This window comes from Peromyscus californicus, unplaced genomic scaffold (assembly GCF_007827085.1).
Source record: "Peromyscus californicus insignis strain IS unplaced genomic scaffold, ASM782708v3 Scaffold_17__1_contigs__length_78620276, whole genome shotgun sequence".
Classification (NCBI taxonomy): domain Eukaryota; kingdom Metazoa; phylum Chordata; class Mammalia; order Rodentia; family Cricetidae; genus Peromyscus; species Peromyscus californicus.
Genome location: NW_026294469.1, coordinates 56,030,197 through 56,055,059, shown reverse-complemented (window position 1 = coordinate 56,055,059; position 24,863 = coordinate 56,030,197). Strand labels below are relative to the sequence as shown.

General features: G+C 48.2%; 1 protein-coding gene across 4 annotated transcripts; it reads right to left on the bottom strand.

Annotated features, from left to right (window-relative positions):
- Positions 1-425: 425 nt before the first annotated feature.
- Prelid3a (PRELI domain containing 3A) lies at positions 426-19,260 on the bottom strand. 4 transcript variants are annotated; one of them, XM_052742389.1, is made up of 8 exons: positions 19,135-19,260; positions 12,556-12,812; positions 9,662-9,830; positions 8,850-8,939; positions 4,212-4,282; positions 4,012-4,114; positions 3,421-3,532; positions 426-2,118 (listed from the first exon to the last, which is right to left on the bottom strand). In XM_052742389.1, the coding sequence occupies exons 3-7, from the start codon at positions 9,797-9,799 to the stop codon at positions 3,479-3,481; spliced, it is 456 nt and encodes a 151-aa protein (XP_052598349.1). In that variant the 5' UTR covers positions 9,800-9,830; positions 12,556-12,812; positions 19,135-19,260; the 3' UTR covers positions 426-2,118; positions 3,421-3,478. The 4 variants fall into 4 exon arrangements, with proteins under 4 accessions (XP_052598349.1, XP_052598347.1, XP_052598348.1 ...); XM_052742387.1 differs by lacking the exon at positions 19,135-19,260 and adding an exon at positions 2,716-2,795; XM_052742388.1 differs by lacking the exon at positions 12,556-12,812 and having other exon boundaries at positions 19,135-19,255.
- Between the last annotated feature and the right edge of the window lie 5,603 nt (positions 19,261-24,863).

The window sequence follows — 24,863 nt, the reverse complement described above, 5'->3', positions numbered from 1 at the left end:
CCAATCAAGCTGTCAATCAATAGTCTATAACCATCTCAAAGTGGGGAAGTGTCGAGGAGATGTTCACACAAAAAGAAGCCTCAGTGTCACACTGGGTCCCGCCACCTTACTACAGTGACAGATGCGGGGACTGTGGCAAGAAGCCTTCAGTGGCCTCAGGAACTGCGCGCGACCCAGGCTTTCTGCGGGGACTTTTCAAGACACTGTCGTTTAGGGCTGGAGAGATAGCTCAGCAGTTAAGAGCACTGGCTGCTCTTCCAGAGGACCCAGGTTCAATTCCCAGTAACAACATGGCGACTCATAACTCTCTGTAACTCCGGTTCCAGGGGATGAGACACCCTCAAACACACACAGGTGAGATAGAAATGTGCATAAAAAAAGGACACTGTTGTTTAAAAGTAGAACAGAGACAGTCACAAAGATAGTTACAGTATGAACCCAAGTTTAATGAAAGAAAAAGAGAGACATAAACTTTCATAGGCATAGAAAGATTCTAGAAGGGTCTGTAAAAATGGTGAGTTGACTGATGGAGGGAGAGCAGAGGTCTATACTCGTCAATAGATTTAATGCCTCTCTTTTAAACTACAAACATCAATTGCATATACATATATACATGTTTCTACAAACACCTTTAGTGTTTTAAAACAACCTTGATTTAAAGATGGTAGAAAGCCAGGCATGATGGTGCTCACCTGTAATTCTAGTACTTGAAAGGCAGACGGAGTTCAAGGTCAGTCTCATCTACATGGTGGGTGGAAGGCCAGCCTGGGTTACTCAGAATACTACAAGGAGAGACCCGGCAGTGGTGCACACCTTTAATTCCAGCAGAGGCAGGCAGATCTCTGTGAGTTCGAGGCTAGCCTGGTCTACACAGTGAGTTCCAGGACAGTCAGAACTACACAGAGAAGCCCTGTCTTGAGACATGGCGCACACACACACACACACACACACACACACACACACACACCCAAAAAAAAAAAAAAGAAAAGAAAGAAAGGAAAAGACTACCACAAAGAGAAAGTGAGGAACACAGAACTGAGGCAGGAGGTGAAGTGGGCTTGCGGGAGGGGTTTCAACTAGGCCAGGAGCACAAAGCCACCACCCACAGCCAGCAGGACCCCAGGACCGCAGGAGGGAGAGAATTAGCTGGAAGGCTCTCTGTTACACAGCACGAGCTCCCCACCCTCTCTTTTTTAGTTGGGAGAAGCTGAGAAGACAGTAAGGGCTTGACAAGAATCCCAGCCCAGGCATGGCGCTGCACACCTGTGATTCCAGCACTTGAGATGCTGAGGCAGGAGGACTGCCATGAGTTTCAGAACAGCCAGGGCCACACAGCAAGATCTGTCTCAACAACAACAATAACCAAAAAGAGCCAAGGATAGTGGCCCAAGTCTGTGATCCCAGCACTTGGGAAGTTGGAAGCAGGAAGAGCAAGGGTTCAAGGTCATCTTCAGTTACACAGGGAGTTCAAGGCCAGTTTGAGCTTGAAAATCCCAGTGGCCGCTGGAACCCACAGTGGCCTCTGCAGAAAGTTCTGCATCCCTTTTTCTTTCTTTCTTTCTTTTTTTTTTTTTTTTAGATACAGTACATGATGGGGACCCTGAGGGTCAGAAAGCAACTTCTTATTCACCTTCTTCACAGAGGCAAGTGGAACACTAAAAGGACGTAGGGCCACCAGGAACAGAGGACAGCAGCCAGGCCCCGGGGGAAGGTTTGGGGGACCTGCCCTGACTTAGCTGGCAGGGCATGAGGAGAGGGGAGCTCTCCTTTGGTGAAGTAACTGGACTCAGCATTTGGGGGTGGCACTCCTGCCAGGGGAAGCAGGTGAAAGGTGAAAACCAACGCAGGGGCAGTACTGTCCCGTCTTGGCACAGTACCTGCAGCAGAGCCTGGCAGAGGAGGGCTCCACACCACTCCCAGGAACCAGAGCCCCGCACTGCTGGTGCCTGGGCCTGATGCTGTACTGGAGGTCACCACGGACTGGGAAGATTCCAGCAGGTCCCGCCTCTTCCAGACTTGGCAGGAACCACATCCACACTTGCCTTTCATCTTCTTTGTCCACCCATTCCTCCTTTCTTCTTTCCTTTCTTCTTTGACTCTTTTTGGTGAGATATCTGACTGGAGGTGGGGACAGTTTAGCTCTAGTTACGAAGGAACAGAACCTGAGGAGCCTAGACTCACATCAGGCCTCCCTCTCTCCACCCACAGACCCACCCACAGACCCCCACAACAAGCTCAGCTTAGGCTGAGGCTCAGAGGCCCCATGGCAGGTCTTGGCCTTGGATTCAAGGTAAAGTTCTCCGGCAAGCTTTGCTGACTTAGGAAAAAGCACCAAGGCTGTCTTAAGGATCCCTCAAACCCCCTCAGCTTGATGGCCTCGGGACACACGAGCAAGCAAACACAAGCACTGGGGTCAGGGGAGGGAAGCGAGCAGTAGCTGGCAGCAGCTTCACAGGGGTTTCCAGCCAGGAAGTGAGGAGGGCCCCTCCGGAAGGGAAGTGGGACTCTTTCTGTGATGATGAGTGCCAGCCAATCAAGCGTCAAACTCCTGGGGGCTGAGCAAGCCAAGGAACACCTGGGCAGTTCATGAAGCAAATAGAAAAGCCTCTGCCACTAGAGTGACACAACCCAGTCGCTGAACACTGGCACCAAGTGACTAAACAGGCAGAGGAACGTGGACAGACTGGGAGTGCAGGGCAGAGGTAAAGCGCTTACTCAAGCCAGCCGTTGTGAGGTCCAGGGTCCCGTTCCCCAGCTAATAAAGATGATAACAATATTTCCAGAAAGTGCAAATTCTGCCCAAGACCAAGACACTCAAGATTAAATCTGCCATAACACTGTGGGCCTATTCATGGAGGTTCTTCATCAGCAGTGACAATCCTGAGGGACGTTCAGGCAGCCAGGTACTGAGACCTCAGGGCAGCAAGCACTACACTCCCTTCCTCAGACTCCAGTTGACAACAGCTCAGGTATATGTAGTGGGTAGCCATTCCAGGTTTGATCTGGAAGTTCCAACCCCCATTGAGGCTTCGGTAACTGTCATGCCTACAAGGCGAGGCCAAGAGAGGACCCTGGAGACCGGAGATCTGGATGCGCCATCTCTCTTGGTTCCTGGCCCCTGGACGCTGGAGGTAGACTGAGCAGAGTTCTCCAGAGAACACCGCCGGACTGCGTTGCATCTTTCCCAGACCCTGCAACCTACCTATCCCTTCATTTGTATGTTACGCCACTAAATAAACCTCCCTTTTAACTATGTGGAGTGGCCTTAATAACTTCACCAATAGGTATACCCTGGAAAGATGTCTTGGCACAAACCAAGGAAATGAAAGATGGACAGACAGCAGGAAGCACAGGACAGACAAACAAGCGTTCTCTCATGCACCGCATGCGCACGGGTAATAAAAAGCTAGAGCTCTGTACCTGGTTAAGAAGTTGCTGCGGTTGTCCCCTTGTTTCAGCAGGCACGGGTGCAGACCTGTTAGCTTATGGCGCTCTTGGAATGTTCGATTATCCACTCAATGGCAGCCCACCCCTGCAACAACACAGAAGGACTTCAATTCCTGCTGCATGCAGCAAGTCACTGACCTGCGACACAGGAGGAAACTCCTGTGGCAACGATGTGGCAATAACTTTCCTGAGTCATGGTCCACGTAAGCAGGGTATTCAAGCTCAGAAACACAATGGGATGTCTTTAATGCCTAAATTTCTCTAATGAGTTAAAGAATGCACCAGCTTGGAGACCAGAGAGACTGGAATGGACTTCACAGCAATAGTAACCGACTAGGACAGATGCCTTTGCCCTCAGATCCCAGCCAGCCTTTCTGTATCTATAGTTTGAAATAGAACATAGTTCTATTCAAGCTACGTTCCCACTAGAGAAACACAGTGGGGTATGCTGTGGCCTTAAGAGCTCAGCTACAAAGACCCCAGTCCTCAGGAGGACCAGACATGTCACCACTTCAGTTGGCACGTTACCACCAAGTACACCAGGCCCCATCCTGAGGTATGCACCTTCTTTGCATTGGAGGATATCGTGTTAGCCATTAGGCTTTCCAGATAGCTCCCAAGGCTAATCCCCTTCACAGTGATGATGGCTTCTTGGGTGAGCACAGTCCTGCAGAAGAGCAGAAGTGAGGGGCTGATCAACCTGAGAAGGAGGCTCTATCCTCCCCTGCTGTTCAATGTGTCTATCCCAGGAAGAGATGACTCACTTTTCAGGGTTCTCTGGATGAGGTGTGTACACCAGTCTCTCGTTCACTGACACCAGATTCGTGAGTGTGATCTTTAAAAAACAAAATGAACAAACACACATAAAAAAATTTTTAAAAGGCCAGTGGGGCGGTGGTGGCACACACCTTTAATTCCAGCACTTGGGAGGCAGAGGCAGGCCTGATCTACAGAGTGAGTTCCAGGACAGCCAGGGCTACACAGTAAAACGCTGTCTCAAAAAACCTATATATATATATATATATATATATTTTTTTTTTTTTTTAATAAGTTGCTTTTTTTTTTTTTTTTTGGTTTTTGGTTTTTGTGAAACAGAGTTTCTCCATGTAGTTTTGGTTCCTGTCCTGGATCTCACTCTGTAGACCAGGCTGACCTCGAACTCACAGAGATCCTCCTGGCTCTGCCTCCCGAGTGCTGGGATTAAAGACGTGTGCCACCACCGCCCAGCTTTCTGAGTTTCTTATATTTCCTTCCAAACCATCTACCTTTCCATCCCCAAATTAGCACTTATGAAAGCCAGAGAAAGGAAACATCCTGTGCCACCACCCACCTCCGCACTGTGTGCTAGGGACAGACTGGGCAGCTTCTTCTGATGATCATTGATCTCTCCCTCCCCATACCTGAGGAGGGATCTGCCTTCAAGGCACCCATACACTGCAAAGCCCATTGGCAGCTGTGAGACAGACAATTCCCAATTAGTGTCCACAGCAACAGTAGCAAACTTTCCAATCCTCGTGCCAAACTGGATTGGGGGTCCTGGCTCTGAACTGGATGTGCTAGATGTCGGGATCCACACAGAAGCTTCAGCAGCCTTGTCTCCAGCTACTTCCGGTTAGCAAGCTGACTTACTGTTCATATTTGCTACTAAAACCTACCTAGACCAGTGAGATAGCTCCACAGATAAAGGCGCTTGCCACACAGGCCTAGCAACCTGTTTGATTCCTGGCACCCATAGAAAGAAGGAAGGACAGATGTGACTCCATAAAGCTGTTCTCTGACTTCCACTTGCATGCAGTGGCACACTCACACACACTCACACCACACATGCAGTTTAAAAAAAAAACAAAACGGGCTGGAGAGATGGCTCAGAGGTTAAGAACACTGCTTGCTCTTCCAGAGATCCGGAGTTCAATTCCCAGCAACCACATGGTGGCTCACAACCATCTGTAAATGAGAACTGGTGCCCTCTTCTGGCATGCAGTCAGAATACTGTATATATAATAAATAAATAAATCTTAAAAAAAAATACACCTAAAAATGCCTCTAGAACAACAGAGTGAACAGAATTCTCTATTGTTTCAACAACGTTGCATCTCTCTGTCAGCTACAAACACATGGGGCTAATGAACACCCAGGATGCAGACTGAGGCACGGCACGTTTACATTTTATTTAATCCTAATTAAATGGCCACATGAGGCTGCCACACTGGTCAATGAATGAGGAGGGTCCCCACAGGCTTTCTGGACTGCAGGGAAATGGTCCATGAGGAGCTAAGAATGGAACTCGGTTCAGTCTGATTTAGGTAACCAGTGCTGGGCAAAGACTTTTGAGAGTCTGAAGTCAGCTCGTTTATTTCTGCCATACTTAAGCACTGCACAGTTTTGGGGGGAAAAGTTTTCAGATGACAATTAACTCAGTCCTGTGGGTACAACAAAGCTCAAGACATGTTTACACTGAAGCTCTTTACAAAGTACACATGGCTTCATCCAAAAGATGGATTCTTGTTGAGTTAGAAACAATGCTCAAGGGTCTGGAGAGAATGACCGAGGTAAACATAATGCCCATGGGAGTCGGGATTGGCCTGGCCCTAAGACAACACAGAAGTCACTTAGGCTGGCCGGGTGGTGGTGGCACACGTCTTTGATCCCAGCACTTGGGAGGCAGAGGCAGGCAGATCTCTCAGTTCAAGGCCAGCCTGGTCTACAAAGTGAGTTCCAGGACAGCCAGGACTGTTACACAGAGAAACCCTGTCTCGAAAAACAAAACAAAAGAAAAGAAAAAAAAATTTTTTTAAATTTTTATTTATTTTATTTTACATGTATGAATGTTTTGCCTGCATGAATGTATACGCACCACATATGGTGCCTAGTACCTATAGAGGTCAGAGGAGGGTGTTGGATCCCCTGGAACTGGAGTTACAGATGGTTGTGAGCCACCATGTGAGTGCTGGGAACTGACCCCAGGGCCTCCTCAAGAACCTCCAGCACTCATCACTGCCAAGCAGTCTCTCCAGCCCCTGTGTATGCTTGGGGGGTGGGGAGGAAAGAGCTTTTCTGTGGAGTCCTGGCTGTCCTGGAACTCACTCTGTAGAGCGAGCTGGCCTCAAACTCAGAGATCCACCTGCCTCTGCTTCCTGAGTGCTGGGACTAAAGGCGTGCGCCGCCGCCGCCGCCGCCGCCACCACCACCCAGCTCTATATTATGTAATTTTAATTAAGAGAAATAAGAGGAAGGGGGAACGTGGCTGCTGCATTTTAGTATATCTATTCACTTAGTGCACGTAGGTGTGTGGGGTAAGCATGCCACGGCACACAGTGAAGACGAAAGGAGAGGCTGAGAGTGGGCTCTCTCCCTCTACCATGTGTGTGCCGGGGACTGAACTCAGGTCCTAAGTCTTGGCACCAACGACTTTTATGCCCTGAACCAATCTCTCCGGCTGGAAAGCAGCTTCAAAAATGACCCCTAAGGAGTTGGAGATGTAGTTCCGTGGTAGAGAGCTTACCTACTACACACGAGCCCCTGAGTCTGACCTCAAGCATGGGACAAGCAAAACAAATAATGTGCCTATCAGGGTACGACGGCACATAGCTGCAACTCCAAGTGACATACTGCGACTCGGGAGGCTGAGGCCAGAGAATCACTTGAGCTTGGAAATTTGAGGCTAACCAGGTTAACACAGTGAGACCCGATTTCAAAACAAACGCCACTAGCAGGATCTCTACTGCAGGAGGCATGGAGGTCCTCGCGCTCACAGATAAGCACTAGGCATGTTAAACACACAAGGCTGTCTCTTCAAAGAGAGGGCTATATGGCCTGTTTTCCACCTGGGAGGCTGGGAGTGGACATGGTTAATAGCCTGGTGACTTCTGTGCCATCTGTGTGGCTGAGACCACACCGGATCCTCCTCCTCATCTTGAGCCTGTTTTCTCAGTTAATCTATAGAACCCTTCTTTATGGACGACGTCACTTGGACTTTACAAAGAGTGTCCATGTCGACACATCTTAAGCTTTGTTGTGCACACGGGACTGATAATCGTCACCAGAAGACTTTCCACCAAATTGTGCTGTGCTTAAAGGTGCCTAAAATAAACTTCCTGGGGTCAGATTCCCAGAGTCCGAACCAACACCGGCTACGGAGTCATGTTGAACCAAACTGCCTTCTTGCCTCTCATGGACCGTCCCCCTGCTGGTCGTGGTGTTCGCAGGCCCACCCACACGCTTCTATGACTCAGGGCACATTCTGGAGGCTATTGGGTTTGATCATATCTGTTGCTTTTTCTGACTGTTTGCTCACACTGTGGGAAAATTTTGTGCATGTTTGTCTCATTCCTATTTGTATTAATATATGAAAACTGTACATATATATGGGCACCGTAATACTTCAGTGTATATATATATTGTGTAACATTCAAATCAGGGTAAGTAAGGGCTAATTCCAGGACTAGGAAGGCAGAGGCAGGTGATCTCTGGGAGTTCCAGGCCAGTCTGGTTTACATAGTGAGACCCTGTCTCAAAATACATAATTAAAAGTAAAATTTAAATTAAAAAAATTTTCTTAATTAAAAAAAGAAAAAAGTAAAATTAAAAAGTCAGGGTAAACATATCTGTTTCCTCAAATATTTACATCTTTTTGGTGAAGACACTCTTAAATATTTCCTTCCAGTTCTTTTAAAACATATATATTGTTAGCTGGGCGTGGCAACACACATCTGAAGGATATCTGTGAGTTCATGGCCAGCCTGGTCTTCATAGCATACTCTAGGCCAGCTAGAGCTACATAGCAAGACCTGTCTTTTCCTTCTTGTTCTTCTTCTTATATTATTATTATTATATAAAAAATACACACATTGTTATCTACAGCCATCCAATGCAATAGTACACCCAGACTCAGGTCTCTCATCTAGCTGGCTATTGCCTTTTTCTCTCTTTCTTTTTATTTTATTTATTTTGTTTGTTTGTTTACTTATTTTGAGGCAGGGTCTCACTATGTAGCTGTCTGTCCTGGAGCTCACTATGTAGATCAGGCTAGCCTCGAACTCGCAGAGATCCGCCTGGCACATACACCACCACCCTTGGCCTAGTCTATATGTTGATTATACTTGAACAAAAAGACTAGGAAAAGGTAGGTGTGAGGTAACCTCAGCAGTCCAGAGGCGAGGCAGGAGGATTACAGCAAATTTAAGACCAGCCTGGGATATCCAGAGAGTTCCAGGCTGACCTGGAGTACAATGAGACCCCTGTTTCAAAACAAAACAAAGACAAAACACCACAAATAAATCCAACACTCCTACTAAAAATAAGCACACTTAGAGCAAAAGGCAAGCCGGAAATAGTTGAAGGGAGGCATTAGCACAGTCGCCTAGAAGCATTAAGCACCTTTCTCAGCTTAGACCTCTGCTTACATTGGTGGAACACAGCTCCATTTTCCTTGCAGCCGGATCCACAACAGAGCGCTCTTTGATGTATGTCAAGGTCCTGTTGGCTCCCAAAATCTAAGAGACAAAACAAAACTAGTATAATGACATGCTGAAGTCCAGTTACTCTTTTCTTTACAACAAATGCTATCTGTGGAGTCAGCGGTGAGGGAAGAGTCAACCCCCTGGTAGATATTAGAAAACGGATTTAAGAGTTGAACACACGACAGTAGTGAATGTTTTGACAAAAATGTAACCAGGGAACCCCGGGGGTCCTGAGAAGAGAGGTTCCTCTGCTGGCAAGAGCTCTGACATGAAGAATCAGCCCGCAGCACACTTTTTAACGTCCTGACATAAGATCCAGGAGTGGCCAAGAAGCCACAAGACAGCTGGAGACTCTAGGGCCATGTAGGGACCTGGGTTCTGAGTAGCGGGAGGTCAGTGTGCAACCACGCAGGGGAGAGCTGTCCTGTCTGTTCCAATCTCACAGTTCTCCACCGGACCCCATCCCGGGCTCTGAAGAGCGAGGATGGGCTGGGCTGTGTCTACCTGAAGTCCCTATGTAAAAGGTCTAACTGCAGCATTACAAAATGTGAGATTCTGGGCCTTCGCGGATGTCACTGAAGAAGGGCCACCCAGCTCACTTAACCCTGAGTGACTAGTGTCCTTCCCGGAAAGCAGAATGGGGACCCACGGACAATCCAATCGAGGACAAGGGGGTGCACGACTGCAGGGACCTTGCCCCAACCATTCCTGGCATCCCTGGCAGTAAGTGCGGGCGGCCACGCAGGGAGGCTCACCGCACGCACGAGGACCGGCAGCCCCCACTCGGTGCTGAGCAGGCGCAGACTGTGCAGGCGCCCACAGCCGTCCACGCTGCGCTCCAGCACATCCACGCCCACCACGCACGGGTTCATCGGGTTTGGGTACTTCCGCATGGCAGCCTTGATCACCGTATCCCAGGGATGGCTGGCAAGAAAACACAATCAGCCAAGGAAGTGGCCCTGAGGCTGAGGCTCCTGTGTCTATGCAGGGAAGGCTGTCCCAGGTTCTGTCTGAGCCCAGGTCTCCCCAAATCTGTGCTGGGCCTATGCAGAGCCATCAAGCTTAGGGGACCTCAGGTTTTTTCTCACCTGGCTCTCCTCCAGCCCACACGAGGTGGAAACCTTTTGCGGGGACTTCTCAGCAGTGAGACAGGTCTCCCTGTCTGCACCTTGCTGGAAAAAACGCTGGCCGCTGTCCTTTCTGCAGGCTGGACCCTGACTTCCACCTGACCGCCCAGCTATCCGGTAGGTAGCGTGGTATGTTGAAGGACATCCACGCGGAACACCCAAGTGTACCCAAGCAGGCTTTTGTTCCCACATGCTCAATGCTACCAAGACCCAACTAAGGACAGGTCCCAGCTGACTGAGTGTAGGACATGATCGACTTTATAACGGTACAAATGTGTATCTCTCGGTCATCGTTTTTCACTTTCAGAACAGAACAAAAGGACGTCAGATCCGCTGAAGCAGGAGTTACAGGCAGTTGTGAGCAGCCCCACCCGGGTCCCCTACAAGAGCCGTACGTGCTTTTTGACCGCCCAGCCATTCCCCCAGGATTTTTGACTCGTGGTATCTTCAGCCTACAGTCGGGATTTGAGAGAAGCGTCTGCACTTCTTTCAAACTTCTAAGTGGAACGTGGCTTGAAGCAATTCAAGTTTTTTTTTTTTTTTTTTTTTTTAGTGTCTGAGTGTCTTGCTTGCATGTACGGTTGTGCACCACGCGTGTGCCTAGTGCCTGTGGAAGTCAGTTCCAGATCCCCTGGAACTGGATTTCCAAATGGTTGTAAGCTGCCGTGTGGGAGCTGGGAACTGAACCCAGGTCCTCTACGTGTAGCAAGTGCTCTTAACCACTGAGCTTCCCAGCCCCACAGCTAAAACCTTTTAAAAACACTTTTTTTTTTTTTTTTGGTTTTTCGAGACAGGGTTTCTCTGTGTAGCTTTGCGCCTTTCCTGGAACTCACTTGGTAGCCCAGGCTGGCCTCGAACTCACAGAGATCCGCCTGGCTCTGCCTCCCGAGTGCTGGGATTAAAGGCGTGCGCCACCACCGCCCGGCTTAAAAACACCTTTAATCCCAGCATTAAGGAGGCAAAGGCAGGTGGATCTCTGAGTTCGAGGCCACACATGGTGCACAAACATGCATGCAGGCAAGACACTCATACACATTAAAAAAAAAGAAAGAAAAAGAAAAAGAAAAAAAAACCTGAATTGCTGCGAGCCTTGTTCCACTTAGAAGTTTGAATAAAGTTCGGATGCTCCTGTCAAACCCAGAGTGCTGGGATCAAAGGCGTGCGCCACCACTGCCTCAAAACGTCTTTATTTTTTAAAGATTTTATGTGTGTAGTGTTTTATTTGTATGTTTATATGTGCACCGGTGTGTGTGTGGTGCCCATGGAGGCTAGAAGAAGGCATCCGGTCCCCTGGAACTGGAATTATCAGCAGTTAAAGTGACGAAGTCCAGCCGGGTTTGGTGGCCCACACCTTTAATCCCAGCAGGGAGGGCAGAGGCAGGAGATTTCTAGTTTGAGGCTAACCTGGTCTACAGAGCAAGTTCCAGGGCAGCCCAGGCTACAGAAAGAAACCCTGTCTGGAAAAAAAAAAAAAAAAAAAAAGTAAATAAAATAAAGTGGCAAAGTCTAGGCACAAAAGTTAATACTGCACCCCCTGGTTGAAGGAAATACAAACATACAGCCAGCCAGCAAGCCTGGTACCATGCGGTGTTGAGAAGGGCCCTGGCTGGCCTTCGCCACAGGAGCGCTTCCCAGGAGCATCTGCTGGGTCATTGCCTACAGAAGCTTCAAGGGCACAAAGCGCTCTCCGCCATGTTTAGGCAGACGAGGAGTTAGATGGACACCATTCTCAAGAGGCGGAGTCCCAGCTATACGCTGGGACATGGTGCAACTGAGTCCTACCCCAAAGGAAGGGAGTCTTCTGTTGCCATTCATTCGGGAATGGTCCCAAGCATCCATACCAGAGTCTGCCTGGAACCAGAGAGAGCAGGTGGAAGGATGGACCCTGGCTTCCATGCTGTATTAGAGTTCTCTAATGGAAGAGAACTGATAGAGTGTGTGTGTGTGTGTGTGTGTGTGTGTGTGTGTGTGTGTGTGTGTGTGTAATATATATGAATTTGTTGTTGTTGTTGTTGTTTTGTTGTTGTTGTTGTTTCGAGACAGGGTTTCTCTGTGTAGTTTTGGTGCCTATCCTGGATCTCACTCTATAGACCAGGCTGGCCTCGAACTCACAGAGATCCACCTGGCTCTGCCTCCCAAGTGCTGGGATTAAAGGCGTGCGCCACCACCGTCCGGCTTATATGAATTATTTTATTATATTATATATATTATATTTATATATTATATAAATATATATATATACAGCTCCCTATCTATGTAAGGATGGACTTTATCCACACACCTCAACCAAGGCAATAAATATATTGCAAAACACCGGATGCAGAGGTAGATAAAAGAGTCAAGCTACAGAAATCCAGAAATCGTGCATATTATTTTTAAAGTACCAGTCCTCCAGTTTTTAGAAAATACAGTTGGTTTTAATTTTTTTTAATTGTGGAGAGAGGGTCTCATATGTGCTCAGCTGGCCTTGAACTCCTGATATAATATGTGTACTGGATATGGGATCTATTAGATTGGCTTACATGATATGGTCTGGATACTCCCATAATGGCTGTCTCACACTGGAGAATCTGGTGCCGAAGGCCTGGAGGACTCCTGGGGAGCTGCTGGTCTTCAGGCTGTGCTGGGATCCCGGAGAATTGGTTCTAATGTCAGTGAAGGGTTGCCACAGCAACAGGAAGGATGAACTTGCCAGCAGGAATGAAAGCAAGCAGACAGAGTGCAAAGCTTCCCTCTTCCGTGTCCTTTGACCTGTGTGGCCATCGGGCGAATCTTCCCCCTTCAAAAAACCCGATCATGAAAATCCCCGCGCAGGCGTGCCCAGCAGCTTACTTGATTGAATCAACTTGAGTTGATTCAAGAGCCAGTGAATTCAACAATCAAGATCAGTCATCGCACATGCTAGGAGAACCCCAGGCAAGGCAGGGTGGTAGAAACTGATGTCCAAGATTTGCCTAAATCATCCAGGCCAAAGACCAAAGTGGGAATGCACGTGAAACCAAGCAAGCAGTAAGAGGACCAGTTAGCCCAGGGACACACCGTGTGTCCAGGACTCTGCTCTTTCCGAGTTTGCTTCTTCTTTCTTTCTTTTCTTTTCTTTTTTTTTTTTTTTTTTTTTTGGTTTTTCGAGACAGGGTTTCTCTGTGTAGCTTTTGCGCCTTCCCTGGAACTCACTCTGTAGACCGCCCGGCCCGAGTTTGCTTATTTCTAAAAGCTGGAGAGTTGAAGGTTTAGGGGTAGAGTGGTTAAGAGGCAGTCACAGGACCAAAACCTCAGCTATACCCTACCTCCATCGGGTTCTGAAGAGTGTGGGCCACGCCCTGGAGGCTCTGGACCCTCTTAGGAGGTGGCTGTCACAGTGTGGCTGGGACATGACTGACTCTCTTAGCGTTATCAGCATTCACAGTGATGGCTCTTTAAGTGCTAGAGTCTCCCAGCATTGCAGGCCAGGCTCCAGACCACAGCCTGTCACTGCTGCTCACACACGCACTCAGGGAAACAGCCCAGGAGTCTCGCAGGAGCATGTGATGAAATGGCAATGTCATTAATTTTATCATCACTTGACCTCTGAGGACTCCTTGACAATCTGCAAGAGAACAGGGTGTGTGCCAGAAAGCCTTCTGTAGAACAAGCCGCTCTCAGGCTGCCCTGGGTCTATCGGGCTGTCGTGTTGGGAGCCCACCAATTCACCACCGCCTCTCACCACCCACGGCTTGCCCTTGGGAGAACAATGCACACACTGTGGGCTCAAACTTGGGGACTTGGCAGATGTTTTCTGGGAAGCTAAGGGAGTGAGTGAGCCTGTCATGTTAAGGCAAGCATCTTTAGTGTTTGTTGCCAAAGATAGAACCTGAGCTTTTGAACAAAAGCTGAAATTTTAGAAAACTTGTGTCCATTACCATGAGCATAACTGTCCCATACTACAAACCCGGGGAGCACACACAATCCAAAGAATGGGTGCAGGTGTCTCTCGGGCGGGAGGCAGAGATTCACTCAGCACGAGTTGTTTTTCTGTTCTCTGCTCCCAGTTTTATATTACTACTTTTTAAGAAGGTATCATTTTTTGGCCATAGCAGTAAAGGAAAGGTACAAATACATACTTACCCTTTCCAGCTCCCTATCTGTGTGAGGCTGGACTTTACCCACACACCTCAACCAAGGCAATATATTGCAAAACACTGGATGCAAAGGTAGATAAGAGAATCAAGCTACAGAAATCCAGATATCATGCATATTATTTTTAAAGTACCAGTCCTCCAGTTTTTGGAAAATACGATTATTAAGGTTTTTTGTTTTGTTTTGTTCTGGTTTTTATTGTTGAGAAAGGGTCTGGGGAGGGGGGGGCTGGAGAAATGGCTTAGCGGTTGAGAACACTGGCTGCTCTTCCAGAGGTCCTGAGTTCAATTCCCACATGGTGGCTCACAACCGCCTATAATGGGATCTGATGCCCTCTTCTGTCATGCAGGCATACAACGTGCACATAGAGCACTCATATGCATAAATAAATACATCTTAAAAAAAAAAAAAAAGAAAGAGAGAGGGTCTCATGTGTGCTCAGCTGTCCTTGAACTCCTGAATTTCCTGCCTCTGCCTCCCGAATGCTGGGATGACAGCATGTACCACCACATCAAGTTTATGGTGTTGGGGATTGAGCCCAGGGTTTCACACATTCCAGGCAAGCACTCTACCATCTTCACCCCAATTTTCACTTCAAATTGTCAACAGAATAGGCTCACAACAAGGCATAGGGGCCTATCACCTAAGCACTCAGGAAATGGACACAGAGGATCAAAAGTCCAAAGTGATCCTCAGCTCCATAGTGAGCCGGCCTGGACGACATGAAACCCTGTGTCAAAAAAAGGTTTATTATTGTTCATTGTAATGAGTATTTTAAGATTTCAGTTGAAATTTCTGATACAGAGTTGGTTGGTTGTTTTTTAAGATAGGGTCTCTGTATACAGCCGAGGTGTGCCTCACCTTCCTAAGTGCTGGGTTACACTATCCATGGCTTTCAGTACACAGTATACAAGTGCTATTCCAGTATACTTGGCTCTCTGATATCATAACTATTAAAAGAGATAATCAAGAGGCTGGAGAGATGCCTCAGCAGTTAAGAGCACTAGCTGCTCTTCCAAAGGTCCTAAGTTCAATTCCCGGCACTCACACAGTGGCTCACAACTACCTCTAATGGGATCTGATGTCCTCTTCTGGCATACAGGTATACATATAGACAGCACTCATACATAAAAAAAAAACATAAATAAATAATTTTTTAAAAAGATATAATCAACATAAGCAAAAACTGAAGGCCTCAATATTTCCAAGAGTGTAAAGTAGTTCTATGGCTGAACAGCCTAAGATCTGCTGGCCTAAGTGGCCCCTTTGTCAGCCACTCTGACAGATACCCCAAAGAAACAATTTAAGAAAAGGAAAGATTGACTTGGGCTCATGGTCACTTGTCTCTGGTGCTCCTGTGCCTGTGATGAGACAGAACATAATGGCAGAGGACATGGAGTAGAGCACAACAGCTCACCTCAAGACAAGACAGAAAGCAGGATTAAGAAAAGGGGTCGAGCCGGGCGGTGGTGGCGCACGCCTTTAATCCCAGCACTCGGGAGGCAGAGCCAGGCGGATCTCTGTGAGTTCGAGGCCAGCCTGGTCTCCAAAGCAAGTTCCAGGAAAGGCGCAAAGCTACACAGAGAAACCCTGTCTCGAAAAACCAAAAAAAAAAAAAAAAAAAAGAAAGAAAGAAAAGGGGTCGAGGCCAAGACCTAGCCCTTCAATGACACACCTCAGGTGACTGTCTCCAACAACGCTCCAACTTACATGGTTCCACCATCTCCCGTTTTCAACGAATTACACCACGGCTTAGATCAGAGACCTCACAAACTAACTAATCTCCTATGGCAGTGGTTCACAACCTGTGGGTGGTGACCCCTTTGGGGTCTTAACGACCCTCTCACAGGGGTCGCCTATGACCATGTGCATATCAGATATTTACATTACGACTCATAACAGCGAAATTATAGTTATGAAGTAGCAATGAAAATAATTTTTTAGTGGGGCGGGGGTTACCACAACATGAAGAATTGTATTAAGGGGTCACATTAGGAAGGTTGAGAACCACTGTATGGAAAAGCCCTTGCAAACATACCCAGAGGTGTGCCTTACTCATCTCCAGATGTCTCTCAATCCAAGGTAACAGCCAATATTGATCATCACAGGTAATCAGTATAGCAGAAACACATGTGTTCTTTCAATAAGAGACAGGGCAAATTATAGCACAGTCATAAAGGGGGTGATTGTTCAGCTAATATAATCGAGCTATATGTATATCAATTTATATCCATAGATATGTATCTCAACTTGGATAGATCTCAAAAACACACTTGTGGAAGAAAAAGAAACTGCCAAAAGACCCTTACGAGATGATGTATTTGGCAAATATACATATATGTAGACACACGGCTTTCGGCACAAACCTTTGGAAGGATGTTCACCAAATTTACCATTTTGGCTGTCTTAGTTGAAAAAAAAAAAAAAGAAGAAACAAACTGAAGAGGGAAAAGTGGACATCTTCAGCCTATCTGGAAGGTTAATTTCTCTTTCTGGCTCCTGGCTAGAAAGCAAGCTAGCCACAGATCCATCTCCTCAAAGCTCTACAGCAGTGAGTGTGCTGACGGCCACCAGACGCCTATTCCTGGACTTACTCTGGAAGGACACCTGGCCTCTGTGTGAGCTTCCTCCCTGTGAACAGTGCCAGCGTCAGACACTGGCAGGGTACCTGGGACGCAAAACCAAGAACCAACACATGCTACCACAGGGTGAGCCTAAAAAAATAAAATAAAAAGATGCTTTGCAAAAGAAACCAGAGACAGAACACCACATATTGTATGACTATTTTTTGTTTTGTTTTTGTATTACTATATCAGATATCCAGAAAAAACAAATCTACAGAAACAAAGCAGTGGTTGCCCGGGGTAGGAATGAGAAGTACATCTCAAACACCAGGTTCTGTATCTCTTTAGAAGATAACAGAAATGTTCCAAAGCTGGCACCATGGTGATGGCTGCACAATCGGCAAGAAAAAACCTAATTTCTGTAAATAGGCTAAAAAGTACTCAGCTGTATAATACATTTAACTTCTGTCTCTTCTCATGCGTGGCGTGCGTGAGTGTGAGTGCTATGCATAGGTGCCCTGGGGTGTGCATGCTTGTGGAGGCCCTAGGCTGATGTAGAGCATCCTCTTTGAGCATTCTTAGGTGTTATTCACTGAACCAGGCGAGCTTTGCTAGCTAGCTTGCTCCAGGCATCCCCATCTCCACCTAACAAGGCTAGAATCACAGGCCGGATGGGGTACTCACTGATATTCACATGAGTTCTGGGGATCTGAGTCCTCACACTTGCATGGCAAAGGACTTTAACCAGTGAGCCATCTCCCCAGCCCAGAACTGTAGAATATCCTTTAAAATGGGTATCTGGGAGCCAACAAGACAGCCCAGCAGCTAAAGATGCCTGACGTCAAACCTGAGTTGGACCTCCTGATCCACAAGGTAGGGGTTGAGAATAGTCACCCCATGTTGTCCTGACTGCCATTTGCACACTGGCACACATACACACACACCACATGTAATTAATTAAATGTAATTTAAAAAGTACTAAAAAGGGCCAACTGCAGTGGCATATGCCTTTAATCCCACTACTGGAGAAGCAGAGGCAGGCAGATCTCTGTGAGCTCAGGGCCAGCCTGGTCTACATAGCAAGCTAAGGCTACACAGTAGGACCCTGTCTCAAAAAAAAAAAAAAAAAAAAGAAAGAAAACCCCACACACACACACACACACACACACACACACACACACACACACACACACACACACCACAACGTTAAAAACGGGTGGTAACACATTAGAGATTACAAAATTCAAAAACAATAGGATTAAAAAAAATAAAAGGGCAGAAGCTGCAAAATGGTCAAAAATGTCCAACAGTGGTTTCAGGGTCGGTCCACATTTCAGGACCCTGGGAGCAGCTCTCACAGGGTCTCAGACAATCAACACTCGGGCATCCCTGTACTTACTGGCTTTCCTTCCCCTCTCTGCATTCAGACAGTACAAATTATTATGCCTGAATCTTGGGGGAACCTCCTTCAGAAAGGCTGCAAACTTTACCAAAAAATACATACCACCCGTTCTGAGGTTTCCTTTTTTTTTTTTTTGTTTTTTTGTTTTTTCGAGTCAGGGTTTCTCTGTGTAGCTTTGGAGCCTGTTCTGGAACTCACTCTGTAGACCAGGCTGGCCTCGAACTCACAGAGATCTATCTGTCTGCCTCTGCCTCCCGAGTGCTGGGATTAAAGGCGTGCGCCACCACCGCCCAGCAAGGTTTCCCTTTTTAAAAAGTTTTTTTTCCCCCCCAAAGGTGGATGCTGTAGCTCAGTAATGGAATACTTTTCTAGCAGGCTCGAAATACTGGGTTCGATCCCCAGCACCATCAAAAACTAAACATAAAGAAGTCAGAAGTTCTGAAGCCAGGTGGTACATTTTTATTAAATTTTACACTTTAAAAGGCAACGGATGACAAATCTGTTTCATGCAGTCTCCCCACCTCCACCCCCTGCTCAACGAAAAGGTTCTCTAGGCAGGATCAGAAACTCTCAAAAATCTTTTTTCTTTGCAAAAGCTATTAAAACGCTCGACAAGAGTGGAAGGTGCCCTTGGGTCGGGAGGACACTTGAGGCAGTTTGCGGTGTCTCCGGGGGGACTTTGAGGCGTCCGTATGCATAGGTATTCAGGACCAAACGCCCCAAATGCCTTCCTCCCATCTAGATCTCCCCCAGCCTCAAACCCCTCGGGCATGGTCGGTGACACCCGCTGCGCAACTCCGGACCGGTCGCAACGCCCCCGCGGTGCAGCCTGCAGCCCCGCAGAGGCCGGGTTGAGGATGCAGAGGCCTGCGCCGCACACCTCCCGCCCGGCTCCCCGCTCCCCACCCCGCGATCCCGCACCCGGAGCGCCTGCCTCTCCCGGATCCCCGCCCCTTCCCGAGGACGCGCGGCTCCGGCCTGGTCCACGCATTTCCCAGCGCAGCCCTCAGCCCGCTCACCCGAACACGTGCTCCGAGCTCCAGATCTTCATCGCCGCAGCCGCAGGGCCCCGGGCGCGGGCTCGGCGCTCTGCGGGATGCTGCGCGGCCGGCGGCGGCGCGAGGGCGGGGCGCCCGCTGTACCGCCTCCTCCGTCACGTGGCCCCGGCGGCGGCGGCTAAAAATAGGGATGTAGGAGGCGGGTGGTACCCAGAGCTCCGCTGCTGCGGCTGCTGCGGCGGCGGCTGCTGCGGCTGCAGGGACTCGCGCGGGTGCGCAGCCCCAGATGGCAGCGCCAGGCTCTCTGAAGCCGTCCAGATTCTGCTCCCCCCCCCCCCCGCGCGCCCTTTCCAACCACACGGGAACGTTGAGGACAAAGCCGACTGCCAATTCCAAACAAACAGGCCGGGTATTGAGTAAGCTTGAAACCCCAATGCTATCGACGCGCGTCACAGGCAACCCACTAGTGAGACTACCGCGACAGATCCCTCACCCCTACGAAACAGAAGTAGCCGGTTCTGCGAAGGCTTTCTCGGTGAACAACCCGAGGCGCTGCCGCAAAAGGCTTGAGGACAAAGGCAGACTTCGTCCTAAAGTTACCAGTAACCGGAGCCCTGCTCCAGGGGAGCTCATTGCCTTGGTCCTGTAGACACAAAACAGTGCTCGCCTCGGAGGGAGTTAAGACCCAGTTTATTTCTGAGCCAAATAGGAGTGATCACGATCCAGGAACGAGGACTGAGGTTGCCCTGGAAGACGTGTCCCACCGTGGATGCCGTTACGTGAAACTGTATTAGCTACAGAACAAAGAAAGGCTATTACCAAGTAAGGCCTCAGGGATCGCAGCAAGTCGGGAACTCGGCCCGAGGCCTTCGATGATAGCATTCTCAGCGTTTGGATTGGCGAAAAGTCGGTGGTCTGCTATGGGGTATACTGTAAAGGTTTCGATAGGCAAGGCTGTTTGATCCGACACATGGGTGGACAATCTTCAGAAGGGCTGTATATAGGGCTGCTAGGTGGGAATGGCAGACCATATGTAATCTAAGCTCCCTGGAGGTAGACATGGAAATTAGCTAGCAAGGTGGCTAGCCGGACTAACAACAAGCTACAGTTTAGCAAGAGATTCCATATACATACATACATACATTCATACATACGTACGTACATACATACGTACGTACATATTGCGCTCACACATGCCCACAAACATGCCCACACACATGCAACTATGAGCATGAACACCACACACACACACACACACACACACACACACACACACATGCACACACACAAGAAAGATAAAAAGGGACTGAAAATAGCCCAAGAGGGGTTGAGGATTTAGCTCAGTGGTAGAGCGCTTGCCTAGCAAGCGCAAGACCCTGGATTGGTCCTCAGACCAAACCAAAAAAAAAAAAAATAGCCCAAGATAATTTGGCTCTAAACTGCAACATTTTATTTAACTCTCCACAAGCACTAAGTTCGGTCAGTTGCCCTTGGAGTCTTTAGCAAGGTATGGCTTTTCTTTTTTTCTGGGAACTTCAGAAGAATATATTGATCATCTCTTGGACTGGTATGGTGCCTCATGCTTCCAATCCCAGCACTTGGTAGGGTGGCAGACAGATGGGGAAGTAGAGGCCAGGCTGGACCGTATAGCAAGTGTTAAATACAAAGTAAGAGAAGTCAAGCCTGCTGAGGCAAGCTGTAATCACAGCTACTGGGGAGACCGAGGCAGGAAAGTAGAAAGTTCAAGGCCAGCCTGGGTAACTCAGTTAGTAGAGCCTGTCTCAAAATAAAAAATAAGACAGACGGTGGTGGTGCACGCCTTTAGTCCCAGCACTCGGGAGGCAGAGCCAGGTGGATCTCTGTGAGTTCAAGGCCAGCCTGGTCTACAGAGTGAGATCCAGGACAGGCTCCAAAGCTACACAGAGGAACCCTGTCCCAAAAAAACAAACAAACAAACAAAAAACCAAAAAACAAAGCAAAACAAAAAAGAACCAGAGTTGTTTGCCTGGATGAAAAAGCCCATTTGTAGTTGCTCAGTGGTAGAGTATGTTCCTCATATGTACAAGCCACGGGGATCCATCTCCAGGACAACTGATAAAAATGAATACACTTATACTAGGGGGAGGATCATTTATAGAAACCAAATGGATGAGAAGTTCACGCCAAACCCATGCAGAGCATCACTGGACGCCATTGTGTTGGGGGCCACTATGTACCTCTGGTGCAAAATGTTCTTCAAACCTTCTCTGCATATGCTTTCTCTTGTGTCTGTCTGCCTGTTTGTCTTCCCTCTCCCCCCATCTCTTTCCTTCCTTTTTTTTCACTTCCCAAAAAGTCTTTATCAATCGAGTTACGTGTGTGTAAATCATACATTAGCCGAAAGTTTCTGCTTTCAGAGCTTCTCTGTGCCTGCCCCTGCCTTCCTGTGATGTTTTCTAACTGTAGACCAAGTGTTAGATGAGGGTCCCTTTACATCACTCTAAACAACAGCAAAAATAGCCCCCAAACCAAAAACCCTCAAAGGACACAAAAGACACCCCCCACCCCCACACACCACTATTTAGTCATCAATTGCTACAACTGCCTAGAACTTCACACTCTTTATGTTTGTTTGGTTGGTTGGTTGGTTTGGTTGGTTGGTTGGTTGGTTGTTTGGTTGGTTTCTCGAGACAAGGTTTCTCTGTGTAGTTTTGGTGCCTTTTCCTGGAACTCACTCTGTAGCCCAGGCTGGCCTCTGCCTCCTGAGTGCTGGGGTTAAAGGCGTGCACCACCACCACCACCCAGCCAGTAACCTTAATTACTAATTGATGGGAGCCTACTGTGGGTGCTGCCATTCCTGGGTTGGTGGTCCTGGGTTCTATAAGAAAGCAGGCTGAACAAGCCATAAGGAGCAAGTCAGTAAGCAGCACCCCTCCATGGCCTCTGCGTCAGCTCCTGCCTCCAGGTTCCTGCCCTGTTTGAGTTCCTGTCCTCACTTCCTTCAGTGATGAACAGTAAGTGTAAGCCAAATAAACCCTTTCCTCCCCAAATTGCTTCTGGTCATAGTGTTTCATCACAGCAATAATAACCCTGACTAGGACAGTCTCCATGTCGCATTCCCACCGATCTTTAGTCTCACTCCAGCAGCCTGAGTGCTTACAATCTCCCAAGGGGCTCCAAGCACCATATTCCTTAGGCTCATTTCTCCTCACTGTCACTGTTGGGGCATGGAGTGTCCAGAGTCTCCAAGCTAGAGACATGTGATCTGTCTTGTCCCTTAAAGCCAGTCAACCGTCGTCTTTTGGGATTTACCTCTTGCACAGGATGCTAACCCACTCCTCCTCCATCCTCATCATACAGGAATCAGCAATCCTGGGGCCAGTGGTGGCCCCTCTCCATGAGCTACTTTTCTCTAAGCTGTAGGGCCTCTACCCAAGGAAGCAGCAGCCACCCCGAAGGGCGGGTGACAGCGGAATGAGGCCACAGGCCTGGCTTTGGGCAGGGTGACCGGCCAGCTGTCATTGCTATGCCTCCTGACTGCAGCCTCGCCCTGCCCACTTCCTCCTCCTGGCGGGTCTCACCGCCTCCTATCAGTCTGCCTGAATAAATGGTGCCACCCCATGCCAGACAGCTGTGCCTTGTCCTTGAGAACCTGTCTCATGCCTCTGCAGGTATGCCCTACAGACGTCAGGCCTGCCCTTGGGTGCCCTGCCCACCCTCCCAGTGCTCAGAAGTCCTTCTGCACCTCTGGCCTTATTCACCAAGCTCTGTGGCTATTGGACTGAATGATCTATCTCTCCTATCAGATTCACGCCGACCTGGGGCCAGTTTCCAGGCCTGCTCACAGGCCTCTTGAGTGGGCTTTTCTGGGGCAAGATTCAGAAATTATACTTTTGCCGGGCAGTGGTGGTGCATGCCTTTAATCTCAGCACTCAGGAGGCAGAGGCAAGCAGATCTTCGTGAGTTTGAGGCCACCTGGTCTACAAAGAGAGATCCAGGACAGCCAGAGCTGTTACACAGAAAAACCCTGTCTCAAGAACCTTCCCCCACCTCCACCCCACCCCCCCAAAAAAGAAATAAATTATACTTTTTTTTTTAATGAGCAGCCTAAGCCATTAAAAAGCTGGTTAAAGTTTGGAAAGTGGGACTTGACCTCTCTGAGCTGTCCAAGGACAGGATCTGCACCCCATTTGTTGTGCACACATGACCTAACCCAGTCTCTGGCAAACAGGAGGTGCTTGCCAATTGCTTGTTCAGTGACTCAAGGATCATTCCTAGGCAGTGATAAGGCCAAGAGTGGCCTGGCCCTGGGTTAGGCACACCACCCAGGATAACTCCCGGTCTAGTGTTGCCGGCCTTGTTCTCAACTTGTCCAGCATTACTCCAACTTTTTTGCTGTTCGTGACAGGTTCACGCTGTGTAGCCCAGGCTAGAGTCACATTCCTGATCCTCCTACCTCAGCTTCCCAGTGCTGGAATTATAGACCCAAATTATCACAGCCAATGGTGTGTGTGTGTGTGTGTGTGTGTGTGTGTGTGTGTGTGTGTGTGTGTGTCTGTGTTTGTGTGTGTGTGTGTGTGTGTGTTGGGATTAAACCCAGGGTGTCGAGTATGTGTTCTACTACTAAGACATATCCCCTCATCCTTTAAACATCCATTTTTGGTCCAGTCATGATAGCACAAGCCTTTAATTCTCTTTCTTAGCAGAGTTTCAATGAAACCTGGGCTAACCTCAAGCTCAATATATAGCCGAGGCTGGTCTTGAACTCCTGATCTTCCTGCCTCCACCTCCCAAGTGTTGGGATTACAAGCTCGAGCCACCAGGTATAACTCAAATATTTCTTCTCCTTCCTTCCTTTTTTAAAATAATAGACTCTTCTGCTAAAAATATGTACGTGTAGTTGAGAGTTGCCATCCCGGGTATGTTTTTTTTTTTGTTGTTGTTGTTGTTTTTTTAACTTAGAGAGAAAAGCCAATCTCCCAGCAGGAGGAATTTCAAACAACTTTTGGACTTGCTCCTCACCCATTTCCCATGGCTATCTGTTTCGTTCTTTACCCCAGAACTACAGGAGGAAGCAGGCACAGGTGTGCCACCGAGTCACTAGTACAACCGCAGTAAAGACTTCATTCATCGAGACTTACCGCCTGGTGTGTTGTCAGAGCAAACAGCACAGGGCCACTCAGAGTTCCTAGCCACCTGACAGACTGCACTGGGAGTGGCTGAGGATGTAGCCCAGGGGCATAACTTGCCTAGACTCTGGTGCTCTGGGTTCAAATGTCAACACTGAAAAAGAAATTACTGAAGGGGCTAGAGAGGAGGCTCAGTGGTTAAGAGCACTGGCTGCTCCTGAGAGACCTGGGTTCGGTTCCCAGCACCGCCGTGGTGGCTAACAACTTGTAACTCCAATCCTAGGGGATCCAATACACTCTTCTAACCTCCACAGGCACTGCATGTGGGTGGCATACATACATACATTTAGGCAAAACACCCATAAGATAAAAAATTAAATGCACACATATTCAGATCTGTCTTGAGCCTTATTTAGCCCAGGTGCCCAAGCATATTATTTAAACAAGGTGGAATCCTTTTGTTCCTGTGGTATTTTCTCTTCCCATGTCCTACTCAGAACCTCCGAGTCTTGCCAACACACACCTTAAACGTTTTCCTCCTTATTCCTGCTGTGCATATTAATTCTGTACAGTTTAGCCTGCTTCAAGATGGCTATCACCAAGGAGTCTGATGTTCCCAAGATGTCTTTCAAGAAGACCTCA

Bases quoted from the DNA above. Each gene is read 5' to 3' on its own strand.
- Prelid3a (XM_052742388.1), bottom strand. From the start codon at position 19,166: ATGAAGATCTGGAGCTCGGAGCACGTGTTCGG. The intron at 8,940-9,661 runs GTGAGCCTCCCT...TTTGTCTCTTAG, and splicing joins TGCCGGTCCTCGTGCGTGCG to ATTTTGGGAGCCAACAGGAC. The intron at 4,283-8,849 runs GTAAGCAGAGGT...TGTTTTTTAAAG, and splicing joins TGGAGCTGTGTTCCACCAAT to ATCACACTCACGAATCTGGT.